Source organism: Monodon monoceros, unplaced genomic scaffold, assembly GCF_005190385.1.
Source record: "Monodon monoceros isolate NGI ecotype Baffin Bay Population unplaced genomic scaffold, NGI_Narwhal_1 Super_Scaffold_18, whole genome shotgun sequence".
Classification (NCBI taxonomy): Eukaryota; Metazoa; Chordata; class Mammalia; order Artiodactyla; family Monodontidae; genus Monodon; species Monodon monoceros.
The window spans coordinates 137,218,535-137,235,160 of NW_021703774.1; the positions used below are offsets into that span (position 1 = coordinate 137,218,535).

The window sequence follows — 16,626 nt, forward strand, 5'->3', positions numbered from 1 at the left end:
AGGGTCTGTTGGTGGTAAGAACAATCAGTAAAAATTGTACTGCTCAGGAATCACAACTATTAGAGGATCTTTGCCTTGAGAAGATTATTTTGTGCAGTGTACTAGGGACACTTTCCTTTCATCCTTCAGGACACAGGTCAAGCTCACCTCTTCTGGGAAATCCTTCCGAAACTCCCAGTACACAGAGATAAGAATTCTTTCCCTTTGATTTTTTACAGTTCTTTACTGTCTGACCCACTTCTTAGGGAGTTAAGTAACACTAAAATAGTAATTTACATGTTTATATTTCCTTTACCAACAAGCCCTGTGCTAGAAATCTATCTTGTTCCATAACAAGTTGTATGTAAGTTCCTCAAACTTCTTGCTGCCCTGCACCTGTCTTATGTGACCTTGCGAAATCTGGCCCAGGCACCTACTTCTCCAGCCTCACTTTATCACTCTGCAACTTCAACTTCTTACTCTGGAACTCTAGCCACAGTGGCCTTCTTGCAGTTCCTTGGATGTACCATGCTCCTTCCTACCACACATCTTTTGCATATATCATTCTCGCTGCCTGGAATTTCCTCTACCAAGCTACTCATCCATAAGATCTTCACTCATTCATCAAGTCCTCAGAGAAGCCTTAAACTAAGTCGAGTCTCTCTGTTAAACATTCTCAAAAGTAGTATTGTATATCTTCTAGATTCTTAGCACTATGCAGTTTAAAGCATATGTATGTATGCATATTATATGTTAATATATGTATATGAGGACTTCCCTGGTGGCTCAGTGGTTAAGAATCCGCCTGCCAATGCAGGGCACACGGGTTCGAGCCCTAGTCTGGGAAGATCCCACATGCCATGGAGCAACTAAGCCCATGTGCCACAACTACTGAGCGTGCACTCTAGAGCCCGCGAGCCACAACTACGGAAGCCCACGTGCCTAGAGCCCGTGCTCCGCAACAACAGAAGCCACCGCAATGAGAAGCCCACGCACTGCAACGAACAGTAGCCCCCACTCACCACAACTAGAGAAAGCCTGCACGCAGCAACGAAGACCCAATGCAGCCAATAAATAAATGAATAAATAAAATACAAAAAAATATGTATATGAAATATAAATATATTTAAAGCATATATCCATGACATATGAAACTTCATTGTTTGACTCCCTCACTAAATTACAAGCTCCTTGAGGGCAAGAGCATGCCTGTTTTGCCTCACCATCAAATCCCCATATCCAGCACAGTTCAGAGTATGCACTTAATAAAATATTTATTGAATGAATAAAAAAGAGTGACTCAAAATAATTTCTTACATTCTATTTTTTAAAGTCTACATTTACAAATAATCTAAGAACTGAAATGTTTTAAAATGTTTATAACTAAACTTTCCTTCTCCTTTTTTGAGATCAATAATGGTTGCACAAAAAAAAGGAACCCTCCTACACTGTTGGTAGGAATGTAAATTGGTGTAGTCACTATGGAAAACAGTATGGAGGTTCCTTAAAATACTAAAAATACTGTTACCATATGATCCAGCAATCCCACTCCTGGGCATATAACTGGAGAAAACTATAATTCGAAAAGATACATGCACCACAATGCTCACAGCAGCACTATTTTACAATAGCCAAGATATGAAAGCAATCTAAATGTCCATCAACAGAAGAATAGATTAAGAAGATGTGGTATATATACACGATAGAATACTACTCAGCCATAAAAAAGAAAGAAATATTGCCATTTGCAGCAACATGGATGGACCTACAGATTATTATACTAAGTGAAGTAAGTCAGACAGACAAAGGCAAATAGCATATATCACTTATATGTGGAATCTAAAATATGAGACAGGGGCTTCCGTGGTGGTGCAGTGGTTAAGAATCCAAATGCCAATGCAGGGGACACAGGTTCAAGCCCTGGTCCAGGAAGATCCCACATTCTGCAGAGAAACTAAGCCCGTGCACCATAACTACTGACCCTGCACTCTAGAGCCTGCGAGCCACAACTACTGAGCCCACGTGCCACAACTACTGAAGCCCGCATGCCTAGAGCCCATGCTCCGCAACAAGAGAAGCCACTGCAATGAGAAGCCCGTGCACAGCAATGAAGAGTAACCCTCGCTCGCTGCAACTAGAGAAAGCCTGCGCGCAGCAATGAAGACCCAACGCAGCCAAAAAATAAAATAAAATAAATTTATTTTAAAAAAATATGAGAAAAATGAACTTATGTATGAAACAGAAACAGACTCACAGACATAGAAAACAAATTTATGGTTTTCAAAGGGGAAAGAGGAAGGGATAAATTAAGAGTTTGGGATTAGCAGATACAAACTACTATATATAAAATAGATAAACAACAAGGTCCTATCATATAACACAGGGAACTATATTCAATATCCTGTAATAAACCATAATGGAAAAGAATATAAAAAAGAATTACTTTGCTGTATATAAGAAACTAATACAACATTGTAAATCAACTATACTTCTATAAAAAATACATAAAATAATGCTCAAAAAAGATACCTTGTAATTTTGGTCACAGTATTCATTTCTAGGCCATCCCTGACTCTGCCCCTGGTAGGATCAAATGATACTTCTGCTTAAGCGGTATAGGAAGTAGGGGAAGAAAAATGGGGCTCTGGAATTAGACAGATGTAGATCCAAATGTTGGTTCTAACTAATAGTAAATCATGGGCTTCCCTGGTGGCGCAGTGGTTGAGAGTCCTCCTGCCTATGCAGGGGACACGGGTTTGTGCCCCAGTCCGGGAAGATCCCACATGCCGTGGAGCGGCTAGGTTCGTGAGCCATGGCTGCTGAGCCTGCACGTCCGGAGCCTGTGCCCCGCAACGGGAGAGGCCACAACAGTGAGAGGCCCGCGTACCACAAAAAAAAAAAAAAAAAAAAAGTAAATCATGTAATTTCTATGACTCTGTTTCTCACCTATAAAATAGAGTTAATACCTATCTATAGATATTAGCATATACAATATAAAGCACATATAGGATACAATGTATGTTAGAAGAATATTAGTTTTCCTTAACTTGTTATAATTCTATCCTTCAAAGTCTGATTCAGATACCATCTTCTATCAAGTCTAAAATTCTCCAGCTAGAAAAAATTTCTCCTACTTTCTTACAGCAACTACACTGATCCTTGGCTTTATAGTTATAACATCACTACTACCATCAGGCTCCTTGGAGGCAAATCCTATATCTTTTTCATCTTTGAATCCCAAGCTGTACCAAGTCCAACAGATGTTTCCTAAACGGAATTTAAACAATTAGGCATGAGAAACCTTAAGAAAAACAAAATTTTACCATTTCTACAATAGACATCTCCTTGGAGAACTTGCTCTCCCATCAGATACTCAATTCAACAAGGAGCATCCCTAGTTTCTTTGAAGTGATCCTTTAGAAATGGTATGTTTAAGTGGTTCAAAATATCTAAACATTATCATCATGTGAACTATCATTTATCCAGGGCCTACTATATGACTTCCACTTTACATATATAATTATTAATCTTCAGAAGAATTTTGCAAGGTACGAATCATATCTATTTTATAAATAAATGTAAATTCAAAAAAGTTACAGCATAGCTTGCTCTGGGTTGTGAAGCAAGTAAGCTGGATTTTAATTAGGACTCTAACTCTAAAGCAAGCCCTTTCCACTATATAATGTCCTGTTTCATGAACATGTTCCATGTGTTATTAGACATTCACCTTAATGGAGTCTTATGCAACTAAAACATTGGTGAGCCAGACAAAGGAATATATTTTTAAAGTCTAACCTTCAAATGTCCTTCGCCTGTGAGGAATTCAGAGTAGCCAGCGTCAGTGGCCAGCAAACCTACAAACTGCATGCTGGGCCGTTGTTGTATAAAGGCTTCGACAGCTTTATCTGTCACATGCTTCCTCCCAGAGACATCCAGGGAGACGAGGTTGGGCAGGATGTCCTTTTGTTCTAGTAATCGAAGAGCTATGTCTGATGTAAACTGTTTATCATCTGAAATATCAAGATGATTCAGATGTCTTAGTTCCCGAACAACATCCAGTATCTGGGTAGTTGTCATTTTTAAACATTTCAAGTGATGCATGGTTAGAGACTTGAGTCGGTCTTTGCAGGCCAGCAGAGCCGTGATGTCTGTGATCGAGGTGTTAGAAATATCCAGGCTCTCTAATCTTGGCAATGAGGCAACTTCAGCCAGGTCTTCATTATAAAAGAGAACGTTGGTGATGCTTAATGCTCGAAGGCCAGAAAGCCGGCTAAAGCACCGTTCATAAGGATCTTCGAGTGAGAGAGTTAATGAATTCAGCACTAGGCACTGGAGATTTTGCTGGATCCATTTGTTACTGCCAAGCCCACTGATAATGTCTGTAATTGTGATATCAGCATTCACACCTGTGGCATCAAGTTCCACTAACTTGTGGTGGCAGAAGGCTTTCCGGAACGCAACGGCAGAGATCTTGGCTTTGCGAATGCAAGCTCGTTTTAAGCGCATCTGGTTGCCCCTAAAAATACCTACAGTTGCATCATTCAGGAGACCTAGGAAAAAACAAGCAACATTTTAACTTCAAAAAACGGTTAAAGGATAGCTAAAATTTCCAAAGCACTCCCATGTAACAATATTTCATTTAACTGACATAACAATTCAGTGAGGTAAGAATATGATTATCTACAATTTATAGATGAGTAAACTGGGGTTCAAAAAAGTGGCCTTCCGGGCTTCCCTGGTGGCACAGTGGTTGAGAGTCTGCCTGCCGATGCAGGAGACATGGGTTCGTGCCCCGTTCTGGGAAGATCCCACATGCCACAGAGTGGCTGGGCCCGTGAGCCATGGCCGCTGAGCCCGTGCGTCTGGAGCCTGTGCTCCGCAATGGGAGAGGCCACAACAGTGAGAGGCCCGCGTACTGAAAAAAAAAAAAAAAAAAAAGTGGCCTTCCAAGAGCACAGAAATAGCACATGGCAGAATCAGGACTGTGGTAGACACTACTGATATTTATTAACATCTGGTTCTCCTCCCCTTCCTGGACACACGGACAACTACGTTTCCCAACCTACCCTTGGACTTAGATGGGGCTATGTGCCTAGATCTAGCCAATGGTATACCAGAGCCAAGTACAAAGTATCATGAAAGCAAAGAAAAGGAAATAATCCATGATGCCTGGAGATCTGAAAAAGACTTCATGGAAAAGGTGATCTTTGAGAAAGTCCTTCAAAGATGAAGGAAAAGTTCAAAGATAGAGAAAGAAGGTGAGGGGAATTAAATGAAGAATAAACAGCATCAACAAAGCCTTAGAATACCTATGGCAAATCATTATGCTGTACACCTGAAACTAATATAATGTTACGTGTCAATTATATCTCAATTTAAAAAATAGAAAAAAAAAAAACAGCCTTAGAGATGTGAAAGCCCAGCACACAGTTAGAAAACAACAAGTAGTTCTACACTGCTTGAACATAAGAAACAGAGCTATAAGGTGTCTCCCTGGTAAAGAGAGGAAAAAGAATTATAGGGGAAAACCTAGATATGAGTGAGAACATGGTACATTTCTGGAAATTTAAGTATGGAAGTGGGAAGAGAAAAGAAATGAGGCTAGATCACTCTGAAAGGTGAAGAGAAGAAACCAGACCAGCTAGGGGTCTTGGGACACAAAGAACAATACATTGGATACTGGGTTTTTTCCTTGCACCATACATCCCAGGCTTAAAGTCAAAGAAGTGGACAATTGGTAAATACCAACAAGCACACACAAAAGTAGCTCCCCCCCAAAATCTGCTCACTCTAGCCAAAGTATCAGGAATGGGGCAGCCTAGCAAGGCAGGCAACTTTTAGACAGTAACTACTTTACTTCAGTCAAACACCAAAGAAAAAACTGTGGCCACACCCTCATTCACACCAGCAAATGCCAAGAGGGGAACCTAGACTTTCAATCTTGCTGTAACTAGTTGCCCCAGTCTCCCCACAGGGAGGTGTTACAGAAGGCTGAGTAGGGAGCCAGGACTTTCACGTCCATCTGGCAGTAATGAGGTGCTCCTCCCCCTCAGTGCTGGAGTGGTATCAAAGGAAGCCTAGTAGAGAGTCGAGACTTCATCACTGCCCAACAGTAAGTAATGAGGTCACCTCACCCCAACATGCTGTCAGTGGAGGCCAACTGAAGAAGAGAAATGAGGTACTCATACCTCCGTCAGCTAGGGCAGTATCAGTAGAGACCTAGTGGGGAAACAGAACGCCAATCCCCTGCACAGCAATAATGAGGAGCCCCAAGTCTTGGGTGTCAACAGAAGTCAAGTGGGGAACCAGAATATCATCCCAATCTGGCGATAACAAGGCAGTGCCTCCACCTTCCACTGCTAAAGTGGTGTCAGAAACACAGACTAAAACAGTAGTGTCATGTAGTCTCCAAAACAGTAGTCTCCAAAATGTCCAGATTTCAATAAAAATTCACTCATCATACAAAGGACCAGTACAATCTCAAACTGAAAAAAGACAATCTATAGATGTCAACACTGAAATAACAGAAATGTTACAATTATTTTATGAAGATCTTAAAGGAACCATCATAAAAAAGCTAAAGTGTGCAATTACAAACATGCTTGAAACAAATGGAAAACAAAAAGCCTCAAAAAAGAAATAGAAGATATAAAGAAGAACCAAAGGGAGGGCTTCCCTGGTGGTGCAGTGGTTAAGAATCCGCGTGTCAATGCAGGGGACACGGGTTTGAGCCCTGGTCTGGGAAGATCCCTCGTGCAGCGGAGCAACTAAGCCCACGCGCCACAACTACTGAGCCTGCACTCTAGAGCCCATGAGCCGCAACTACTGAGCCCGCATGCCACAACTACTGAAGCCTGCGTGCCCAGAGCCCATGCTCTGCAACAAAGAGAAGCCACTGTAATGAGAAGCTCACGCACCAAAACTAGGAGTAGCCCCCACTCACCACAACTAGAGAAAGCCCACGTGCAGCAATGAAGACCCAATGCAGCCAAAAATAAATAAATAAAATAAACAAAGGAAAATTTTAGAATTGAAAAATACAGTAATGGTTGGGCTAAACAACAGAACAGAAGGAACAGAGGAAAGAATCAGTGAACTAAAAGATAAAAAAATAGAAATTACCCAAACCTAAAGAACAAGAAAAAAAATAGACTAAAAAAAAAAAAAAAAAATGGAACAGAGCTATTTGTCCCAGAGGAGAAACAGGGTAGGGTTGAAAAAGTATTTGAAGAAATAATGGCTACATACCTATCAAAATGACGGAAATAAAAAATAGTAATAACACCAAATGCTGGCAAAATGCAGAGAAACTGGGTCAGTCTTATATAGTTACGAGTGTAAAATGGCGAAGCCACTTTGGAAACAGTTTGGCAGTTTTTTAAAACCTAAACATGCAACTACCATGGAACCCAACAGTAGCACTCCTGGGTATTTATCCCAAAGAAATTAAAACTTATGTCCAAATAAGACCTGTACATGGATGACTACAGCATTATAATATTCATAATATTAGATATTATATTCACAATAGCTAATAGATATTATATTCATAATAGCTAATAGTTAGACATTTTATTCATAATAGCTAAATAGCATTATCATTAGGTGATAAAATTCTTATTCTGATTCCTAGCTTTTATCCACACATTTCCTGGAAGATTTTTAACTTTGAGACAACAGACACAATGAGCAAAGATTATGACAAGAGAATCACAGAACCAAATAAGTAAAACTCTTTAGTGTCAGTCTTATTTTAATAAGGATTGCCACCAATATCATTAATCCTTTGAGTCGGGTATATAAGTAAAATTTTTTAATGTAAATAAATTATTTTTTTAAATCATTATGCTATTAGAAAAAATATATTATCAATTTTAAAAGCATTCATAGGGAATTCCCTGGTGGTCCAGTGGTTAGGACTCCACGCTCTCACTGCCAGGGGCCTGGGTTTGATCCCTGGTCAGGAAACTAGGATCCCACAAGCCGCATGGCACAGCAAAAAAAAGAAAAAAAAAATTCACAGAACAACTTTTTTCCCATTTTATTATGAAAATTTTCAAACACACAAACATTTATCAAACAACTTTTTAAAATTGTGACAAGAATTTGTTCTTTTACATATTAGCAGTATCCACTCCTGACTGAAGGTGGATATGATTTTTACAAAGGGATTAAATAATTCAGAACACTTTCTGGTGAAAAAGGCAGGTAATCACACTGGGGAAACACAAATGGGGACAGCACATTGTTTCTCTGACTCTCACTTTCCTCATCTGGAGGCAGTTTGAAAAAAAGAGGTAGAAAACACATTTTGATCAAGCATATAGCCTCCCCAAGACATTACTCTGGAGGACAATTATTTAGTTACATTTACTTAAAAACTACTTTCATTATTTTATCCACATAAAGCATTTGCCACAGTCCCTGGTATATAATAGGCATTCAATAAATGTTAGCTGCTATTATTAACCAATAGTAGTCATATTTCAAAACGAATCTGGCAAAGTTAAAACTTCAGTTAACATTTATTCTTTTGATTGACAAGACCAGTTATATATATAAATATTTAAATTGAGCTTGGTAAGTGTAATCATTCAATTGAGACCAGAAAGAAATGTTAGCACTGGCATGATCTCTTAAATTGTTGTGCAGCTTTGTAGGGGACCTTTAACTTTTTTTTTTTTTTGCGGTACGCGGGCCTCTCAATGTTGTGGCCTCTCCCGTTGCGGAGCACAGGCTCCGGACGCACAGGCTCAGCGGCCATGGCTCACAGGCCCAGCCGCTCTGCGGCATGTGGGATCCTCCCGGACCGGGGCACGAACCCGTGTCCCCTGCATCGGCAGGCGGACTCTCAACCACTGCGCCACCAGGGAAGTCCAGGGACCTTTAACTTTAACATGGATAATATCTACTGAAATTTACCCTAGTTCCTTTGGCAGGTTGGAAGAATTCAAAGACACTACAGACTTGAGCAGCTTAGTGAAAACCAAGGAATGTAGGTATCTTCTTCTTCCCTAAATTATTCCAAAATACCTCAATTACAGCCTTATTTCTCCCACCTTTCCTTGGAATGCATTATCTGCATTTGTGTTCGCTCTCCTCCTTCTCTCTCTCCCTCTCTCTCTCTCCCTCTCCCTCCCTCCCTCTCTCCCTCTCCCTCCCTTCCTCTCTCTCTCTCTCTCTCTCTCTCTCTCGCTCTCTCTCTCTATATATATATATATGCCAGATAATGGTATACACTTTTGCTGCAACTTTAAATATATATGCCAGATAATGGTATACACTTTTGCTGCGACTTTAAGTATACATAATAAATTTATATATTTATATTTAATATTTAATAAAATATATTTATAAATATATTTATGTTATTGGATTGTCCAAAAAGTTTGTTCGGGTTTTTCTGTAAGATGTTTTGGCCAACCCAATAGATGTGTATGTGTCTGTGTGTATCTACATATTTAAAGTCACAACAAAAGTGTATACCATCATCAGGCATCTAGGAGCAGGAATACCTCTAATGTAGGTATAGGAAGGTTGTGTGGCAGTGAAAATAGCATAGATTTAGAATCAAACAGATCTGCATTTGAACCACGACAGTTATTAACACTGTGACTCTTAACAAGTTACATCTCTGAACCTCAGTTTCCTTATCTGTATATAAATTGGATAAAAATACCTATGTTACAGGTTTTTGAGAAAAGTCAAATTCAAGAAAAGCATATAAAATGCTTGGCATTATTACATGAAAGAGGCAATCAATAAATGATAATTATCATTACTGCCACATTTTCATTCTATTTTACAGTTGTGGGAAAATTGTGTTTCTTACTTGTAAGAGTTTATACACCCTAAATATATAAAGGCATTATATCTCTTTCAGCTTAAAACTTATATAGAGGTAACAAAAATTATCAATATACATAACCAGAATTTCACAGATAAATCTTTCATAATATATTTTCAGAATTTGTTCTTGAAAACAGAAGTAATAAATTAGCTATGATTTCCCATTTCAAAGGTCAAAAGCAGAAACTAGTTTTTCCATAGTAGTATTTATTGATCTTCCTGCTGCCAAATGGTAATGTAAGGTGTTTTAGACCAGCAGACTTCTAAACTGCTATTTTGGAAGAGAAGTTATTTTTGCCTTGAAAATGGCTCCTCAAAACAAAACAATATAGAAGAAACAAACAAAAAAATGATTTGCCACATTAGAAAATAAAAATGTTTATCACAAATTATAAAGTAAGTGGCAGGATTGGCAAAAATAAATGAATTCCTTTTCCTAGAATTAGGGTTTTCTGTTATTTCTACGAAAATCATTAAATGGCCACAGTAGCACTTCAAAATCCAATGCCAATTAACAGCACATAATTTTTGTTTCCTCTATTTATTTCATTTCTTACCATGAAAAGCCATGGTCTGAAGCAGCCGATCAGCCACCTCCTGTGGGAATACTCCAGGTTCCTGCAGACACAGTGTTCCATCTTGCCTTGCTGAGCAGAACTTCTCAAGGTGAGTAGTCAGGAAATTCAAGCAGATATCAAGTAAGGAATAAGGAGATGCCTCCTCCTTGGATCCCAGGAAGAAACAAAGGGAAAACAAAAGCCAACAAGTTAGTTTCCAGAAAAGTGGAGAACAAAAATATTCATTTCCTTGTTCAACAAGTACTTTTATTCAAATGTCTACCTTGTGCTAGATACGATACCGTGTTAGACAGTGGGAATACAACATGTGGTCCATGTTCTCAAGAAGCAGGAAAAGAGAAACATTTAAACAAATATTTACATAAAGTCTATTAAATACTAAATATAGAGGATATATTGGGTAGTCACATAAGCACATAGCAGAGTACCCTAATCAGTCAAGGATGGTCAGGTCAGGGAAGACCTCAGAGGCACAGCAGATTAATCTTCCTAACTTACCAGCCCTAAATTACCCTCTACTGCTCAAAATGTCCATGGACTTCATGGAGCTGGAGACAAAAGACAAAATTCTTAGATTGTTAGAAAGACGATGCCTGAGTCCTTCCAAAATCTAGCCCCAATTTACTTTCCAAGTTAATCTCCCACAAAATTCCTATCCCAACCTAATAGTTCAAATATGATCAGTTTATTTGGGTAAAAGAATGTGCTGTAGGTGTTATCCTCAAAAAAGAAAAAGGTTAACCCAGTTATTCCAATCTGAGGAATAAAGAACTAATCAAATAAGCACAAAGATTAAGTATAAGGGTTTTAATTACAGAAATAAACACTCTAAGTGTCCCCAACAACAATAATATAACTAAAATATAATTACAGTAGCTACCATCCGTTAGGTGCTTTCTATATGACTCTGCTGAGTGTTTAACATGAATTATCCATTATTTCATTTATTCCTCACCCCTACTTTACAAAGCAGTGAAGGATTATCTTCATTTTTGAATAACGGAAAACTGGCTCAGAAAACTAACATCTTTCTCAGTATTCTACACACAGTAAGTGACAAAGTATAAACTAAGACCTGGAGCAACCAAATAAATAAATAAATAAATAATTTTTTAAAAGGTAAGTTTTAAAAATTACATAGTTTATAGAACTTCCTCAACCTGATAAAGGTCATACATGAAAAACCCAATTAGTATCATACTTAATGTTGAAAGTCTGAATACTTTCCCCCTAAAATCAGGAATAAGACAAAGATATCTGCTCTCACCACGTCAAATTCAACATTGTACTGAAGGTCCTAGAATTAGGCAAAAAAAAAAAAAAGAAAACCAAAAAGAAAGAAAAAGATAAAAAGAAATAAAAAGCATACAGATTGGAAAGGAAAAGTAAAACTGTCTCTATTTGCAGGTAACATAATTTTGCAAAAGAAAATCCTAAGGAATTCACACCAAAAAAACTATCAGATCTAAAAAAGAAAAACCAAAAACAAGTTCATCATGGTTATAGGATATAAGATCAATATATAAAAATACCTATATTTCTATTCACTTACAATTAAAAATACGAAAATGAAATTAAGGCAACAATTCCATTGAAAATAGCATTGGGACTTCTCTGGTGGCACAGTGGTTAAGAATCCACCTGCAAATGCAGGGGACACGGGCTCGATCCCTGGCCCGGGAAGATCCCACATTCTGCAGAGCAACTAAGCCCATGAGCCACAACTACTGAGCCTGCGCTCTAGAGCTTGCGTGCCACGACTACTGAGCCCATGTGCCACAATTACTGAAGCCCGCACGCCTAGAGCCTATGCTCCGCAACAAGAGAAGCCACTGCAGTGAGAAGCCTGCACACCGCAAGGAAGAGCAGCCCCCGCTCGCCACAACTAGAGAAAGCTCACGTGTAGCAACGAAGGCCCAATGCAGCCAATAAATAAATAAATAAATAATTTTTTAACTTATTAAAATGGTTACATACTTTACAGTTTACAAAGCGCTTTCACATTGACACATTTGATATTGTAATAACTGAGTAAGATGGACAACAAAGACATTATTTTTTAAGATGAGGAAACAGACTTCACAAAAGTTAAATGGTTGGCCCAATGAAGCAGAGACTGTGAGCTGCCAACCCTAAAACTTGTTCTTCTTTTCTTCCATGTTAATAAAACCTTTTATTTTTACCTGGGCACAGGACCACTTGTAACAAAGACTATATATCTTTGTATCCTCTGCAGCTAGGTGTAGCTAGGACAAATAAGAAAAAGTTCAGAGTAAGTAATTCTTCAAATTCAACTTCTGCATCACAGAACTTTGCCTATTCTGTCTTATTTCCTGTGTTGTAAGTATGAATTCTTTCTGCTTTTTCTACTCTTCATTGTACCATCTTTCTAAATGTCTAAAATTCATCACCCAGATGAAACAAGATGCCCTTTGACCTCCGTTGGTAAGTTTCAAAATGATCTATTTATTTTACAAAAGAGAAAATAAATGAAAGTTGGGTAACTATCAGAGGGGAGACATCTGAACCTTCTGAGTACATAATTTTTAGAAGTCATTTTAACAGAACAAACCCAGGTAGTAACATATGGACATTTATAATATTTAATTAATCATTCTAAAAAATTTTTTTCCAATTGATAAAATATGTCCACAAACAAAAACAGGTTTTTAGACCCCACAAATTTTTCCTTTTCAGAGAAAATTTCCCCTTATCTCTATGTTAATTCCGATTAGTAAGCATAAGACTTTTCTAGTCAGCTGCTCTTCTTTTGGGAAGTACATGTGCCTAATAGTTAATCCACCCGGGCTTTGGAGCTAGAGTGCAAGTCCCAACTTTTCATTTACTAACTGTGTGACATTACACAAGTTACCTATCCTTTCTGCTCCTAAGTTTTCTCATCTTATAATGTAGATAATATTAATACCCACTTCATAAAGTTGCTGTGAGGATTCAATGAGATAAAACAGGAACCAAAGAACTTAGAATAATGGCAGTGCGTCTGGAAACACAGAGCTTGTAGGGGTCAGAGGCAGGATTCAAACCCAGGAAATGTAGCTCCAAAAGCTTATGCCCTTATCCACCATAATATACTACCTTTTCAACTTTATATACAAATTCTAAATATGTTATCTCACCTGATACTCGAAGGTCTGTGATGTGAACAAGGATAATCATCTCCATTTAAAGAAGAAAACAGAGACGTTATATATCAAGCCAGGGCAGGACTAGAACTGTACTCAGATTATCTGAGATCTACTCCAAAAACCATATTGCCATCTGTGACTCTCCAAATTCCAGTACTTTAAGCTAACACAGAAGTACTGATAGATCAGTATTTCCTATTTTAGTAGTAGTAGTAGTAGTAGTAGTAGTAGAAGAAGCCGTGCTGCAGCTTGCAAGATCTTAGTTCCCTAACTAGGGATTGAACCCGGGCCATGGCAGTGAGTGCCGAGTCCTAACCACTGGACTGCCAGGGAATTCCCCTTATTTTTAAACACACAGCAGCAGTACAGGAGGACCAACAAAGAAAGGACAAAGCAGAAGCTGGAATTCCATGTCTAAACAATTCATCTCTTGGAAATTCCTGCTCAGAAAGATTTTTCCCTTCACCAATTAGGCATACCCTAGGCAAAGTAAAAACAAAGTTCCTACTAAAAAAAGCAGAAGGGAGAGAAGGTCAAGTCTGATTTAATTTGGATCATAAGGAGATCCACACAGTTCAAAGACTAAACAATTTCTAGGAAGAACAAACAGGAAAGTTCTTTCTAATTAATTGAAATGGCTTCTACTCAATCTGGACCAACCCAGCTCTTCACTGCATTGCTTTTATCCTATCACTCTCCTAAAAAAAATTTCAAAGGCTCCATATCATCTATAAGCACAGTTCTCATGCTGGGAACACATTCAAGGGGTTCCTAGCAGAAGTGTGCCAGGGGACTAAAGCTACAGTACTAACTTGGCACATTTTAGAATAGCAAACACACTCAAAGCTTATTTGAGGGGATGAGAGTATGGGAGGTTGGGGGAGAGGTAATCAAGTTATGCAACCAGTAAATAACTTAAAATATTTTTGTACTGAAACAAATATATTATGTAAAAGGCAAATACTATATGAATTTTAAGATAAAACACAAGATTACCAAGAAATTCCTGTCTGTAACACTGGTTTCAAGTAATACCCTTTTCTATCCCACAGCAAATTTAGTTCCCTCTGCTGTTAGAAGTTGGAAAAACAGAGACCTAAAGAATAAAGTGTAAACAATTTAGTAAGGTATTCGAAACGTTTACTAACTGGCTCCAACCTTCCTTTCTAGCCGCATTTTCCACTTTTTCCTTCTCCCTCCAAACATGCTACCTACTAGATATACTAAACTGAGTGTTCCCTAAAGCAACCTACTTACCATCACTTCCTAAGCACTTTAACAGGCACTTTCACACCTCTGAGCCTTTTTTTAGATTAGTCCTTCTATGTGGCAAAATCTCACACATCCTTCAACATTCAGTTCTGTGAATATCTTTCCTAATTTCCAGGGCAGAATTAATTTGACCCTCAGCACCTGGGTAATTAATCTGCACCATTAACTATTAGCTATTATGTACTGAATGACAGTTGTGTGGTACCAGGCACCAATCCAGCAACTTTATATATACTTGCCATCTTCCAGACAACGTTGTTTTGAACAAAGTAGGTAAACTAAGGCTCAGAAAGATTAATTTACTATGAAAGATAACAGAGCCAGCAGATGGCAGAGCAAGAATAAAAATTACAAGAGTTATCATTCATGAAACACTATGTCTCAGGTCCTGGGTCAGAGCTCTTTAGATACATGAGCTCTTTCAATTTCTAGATTCTATGAATCAAGCACCATTACAATATGCATTTTAATGAGGAAACTGAGGTTTAGGTTAAATATCTTCCCCATATACACATGGCTAGCATGTTGATAAACTGGAACTCCAACTCAAAAATGAGGCCAAAGCTTATATTTTTAAGCTCTTAAGCCACTATACTATAATAATATCATAAACATAATTATTGGGCTCATTATTTGTTAACATATGCTATATGCAATAAACTATGCTAAGTACATTACATATATAATTTCATTTACTTCTCATTAAAATTCTGTAAGTTCTATCAGTATCCCCATTCTATGAAGACAAAGACACTGAGGCTTTAAGGGGTTTATTAATTTGCCCAAGATGATACAGCTAATAAGTGCCAGAGCCAGGATTAGACCCCAGGAAATCTGATTATAGAGTTAAGTCTGTGCTTTTACCACTACATAGGCTGCCCTTTATATCTGACTCCAAAGCTAGTTTTCTTTTATAATTCTATGTTACACCATAGTTACTTATGACTGTATCTGTCTCCCCCACTAGACCATGATGCTGTTCAAGTTCAAGGAACATATTAACCCTTTCTGTATATCCTTAGCAGCCAAAACACTCCCTGATATTTACCTGTTAAAAGAAAAAAAGAACGAGTTCAAATTAGAATAGTGGAAAAGATATGGACTTCATAATCAGTAGACCTAGGTTTGCATCTTTGCCCCACTTCTTACAAATACTGTAACTCTGGGCAAGTATCTTTACCACTATACGGTACCATACCTCAGGACAATTATTAGTTTGTCACTGACATAAATGCCAAAAAACAACTTGGAGACCTGTTGGTTGTTGCAGTGACTCACACATGAGGTGATAATGCTATAGATTAGGATAGAAGCAAAGAAAATGGGAAAAAAATCAGAAGTGAAAAATAATTCGAAGGAAGAATTGACAAAATACAGTAAGTGACCGAATAGGAAATAGATGCTGATTTTTTTCTGAATCCCCAGTACTTAGCACAATGCCTGGCACTGTACTAGATACACGAGTATTCTCTGAAGGACTGACCAGCATTCATACAGCATACTTATTACATACATTAGCTCATTTAGCCCTCACAACAGTTTTGTGGAGCTGGTATAATAGACACCATTTTGTGTATGAGGATACTGGAGATCAGAAAGAAGTGTACCCAAGTTCATCTAGTTAAAAATGTGGCAGAATTGGGCCTTGAACCAAAGTATTTAATTACAAATACCATGTCCTTTTTCCTATCCCATATAGGCCGCTCAGATGAAGGAGGGAAAAGGCTAGAGGAAGGAGAAGTCGAGATTTAAAAAAAAAAAAAAAACCTCCATGATTTAAAGTAGTAGTTAACCAGGGGTAA

General features: G+C 38.1%; 1 protein-coding gene across 3 annotated transcripts in view; it reads right to left on the minus strand.

The window, feature by feature from the left end:
• ZYG11B (zyg-11 family member B, cell cycle regulator) overlaps positions 1–16,626 on the minus strand; it is a 78,240-nt gene that overhangs the window by 44,174 nt on the left and 17,440 nt on the right. For 2 of the 3 annotated variants that reach the window (XM_029228543.1, XM_029228545.1), the window contains exons 2-4: positions 12,590–12,652; positions 10,386–10,551; positions 3,775–4,529 (exon numbers count right to left, since the gene is read on the minus strand). In XM_029228543.1, coding sequence (XP_029084376.1) covers positions 3,775–4,529; positions 10,386–10,551; positions 12,590–12,652 — 984 coding nt within the window. The remainder of the gene's footprint in view (positions 1–3,774; positions 4,530–10,385; positions 10,552–12,589; positions 12,653–16,626) is intronic. The other variant, XM_029228544.1, reaches the window with a different exon arrangement.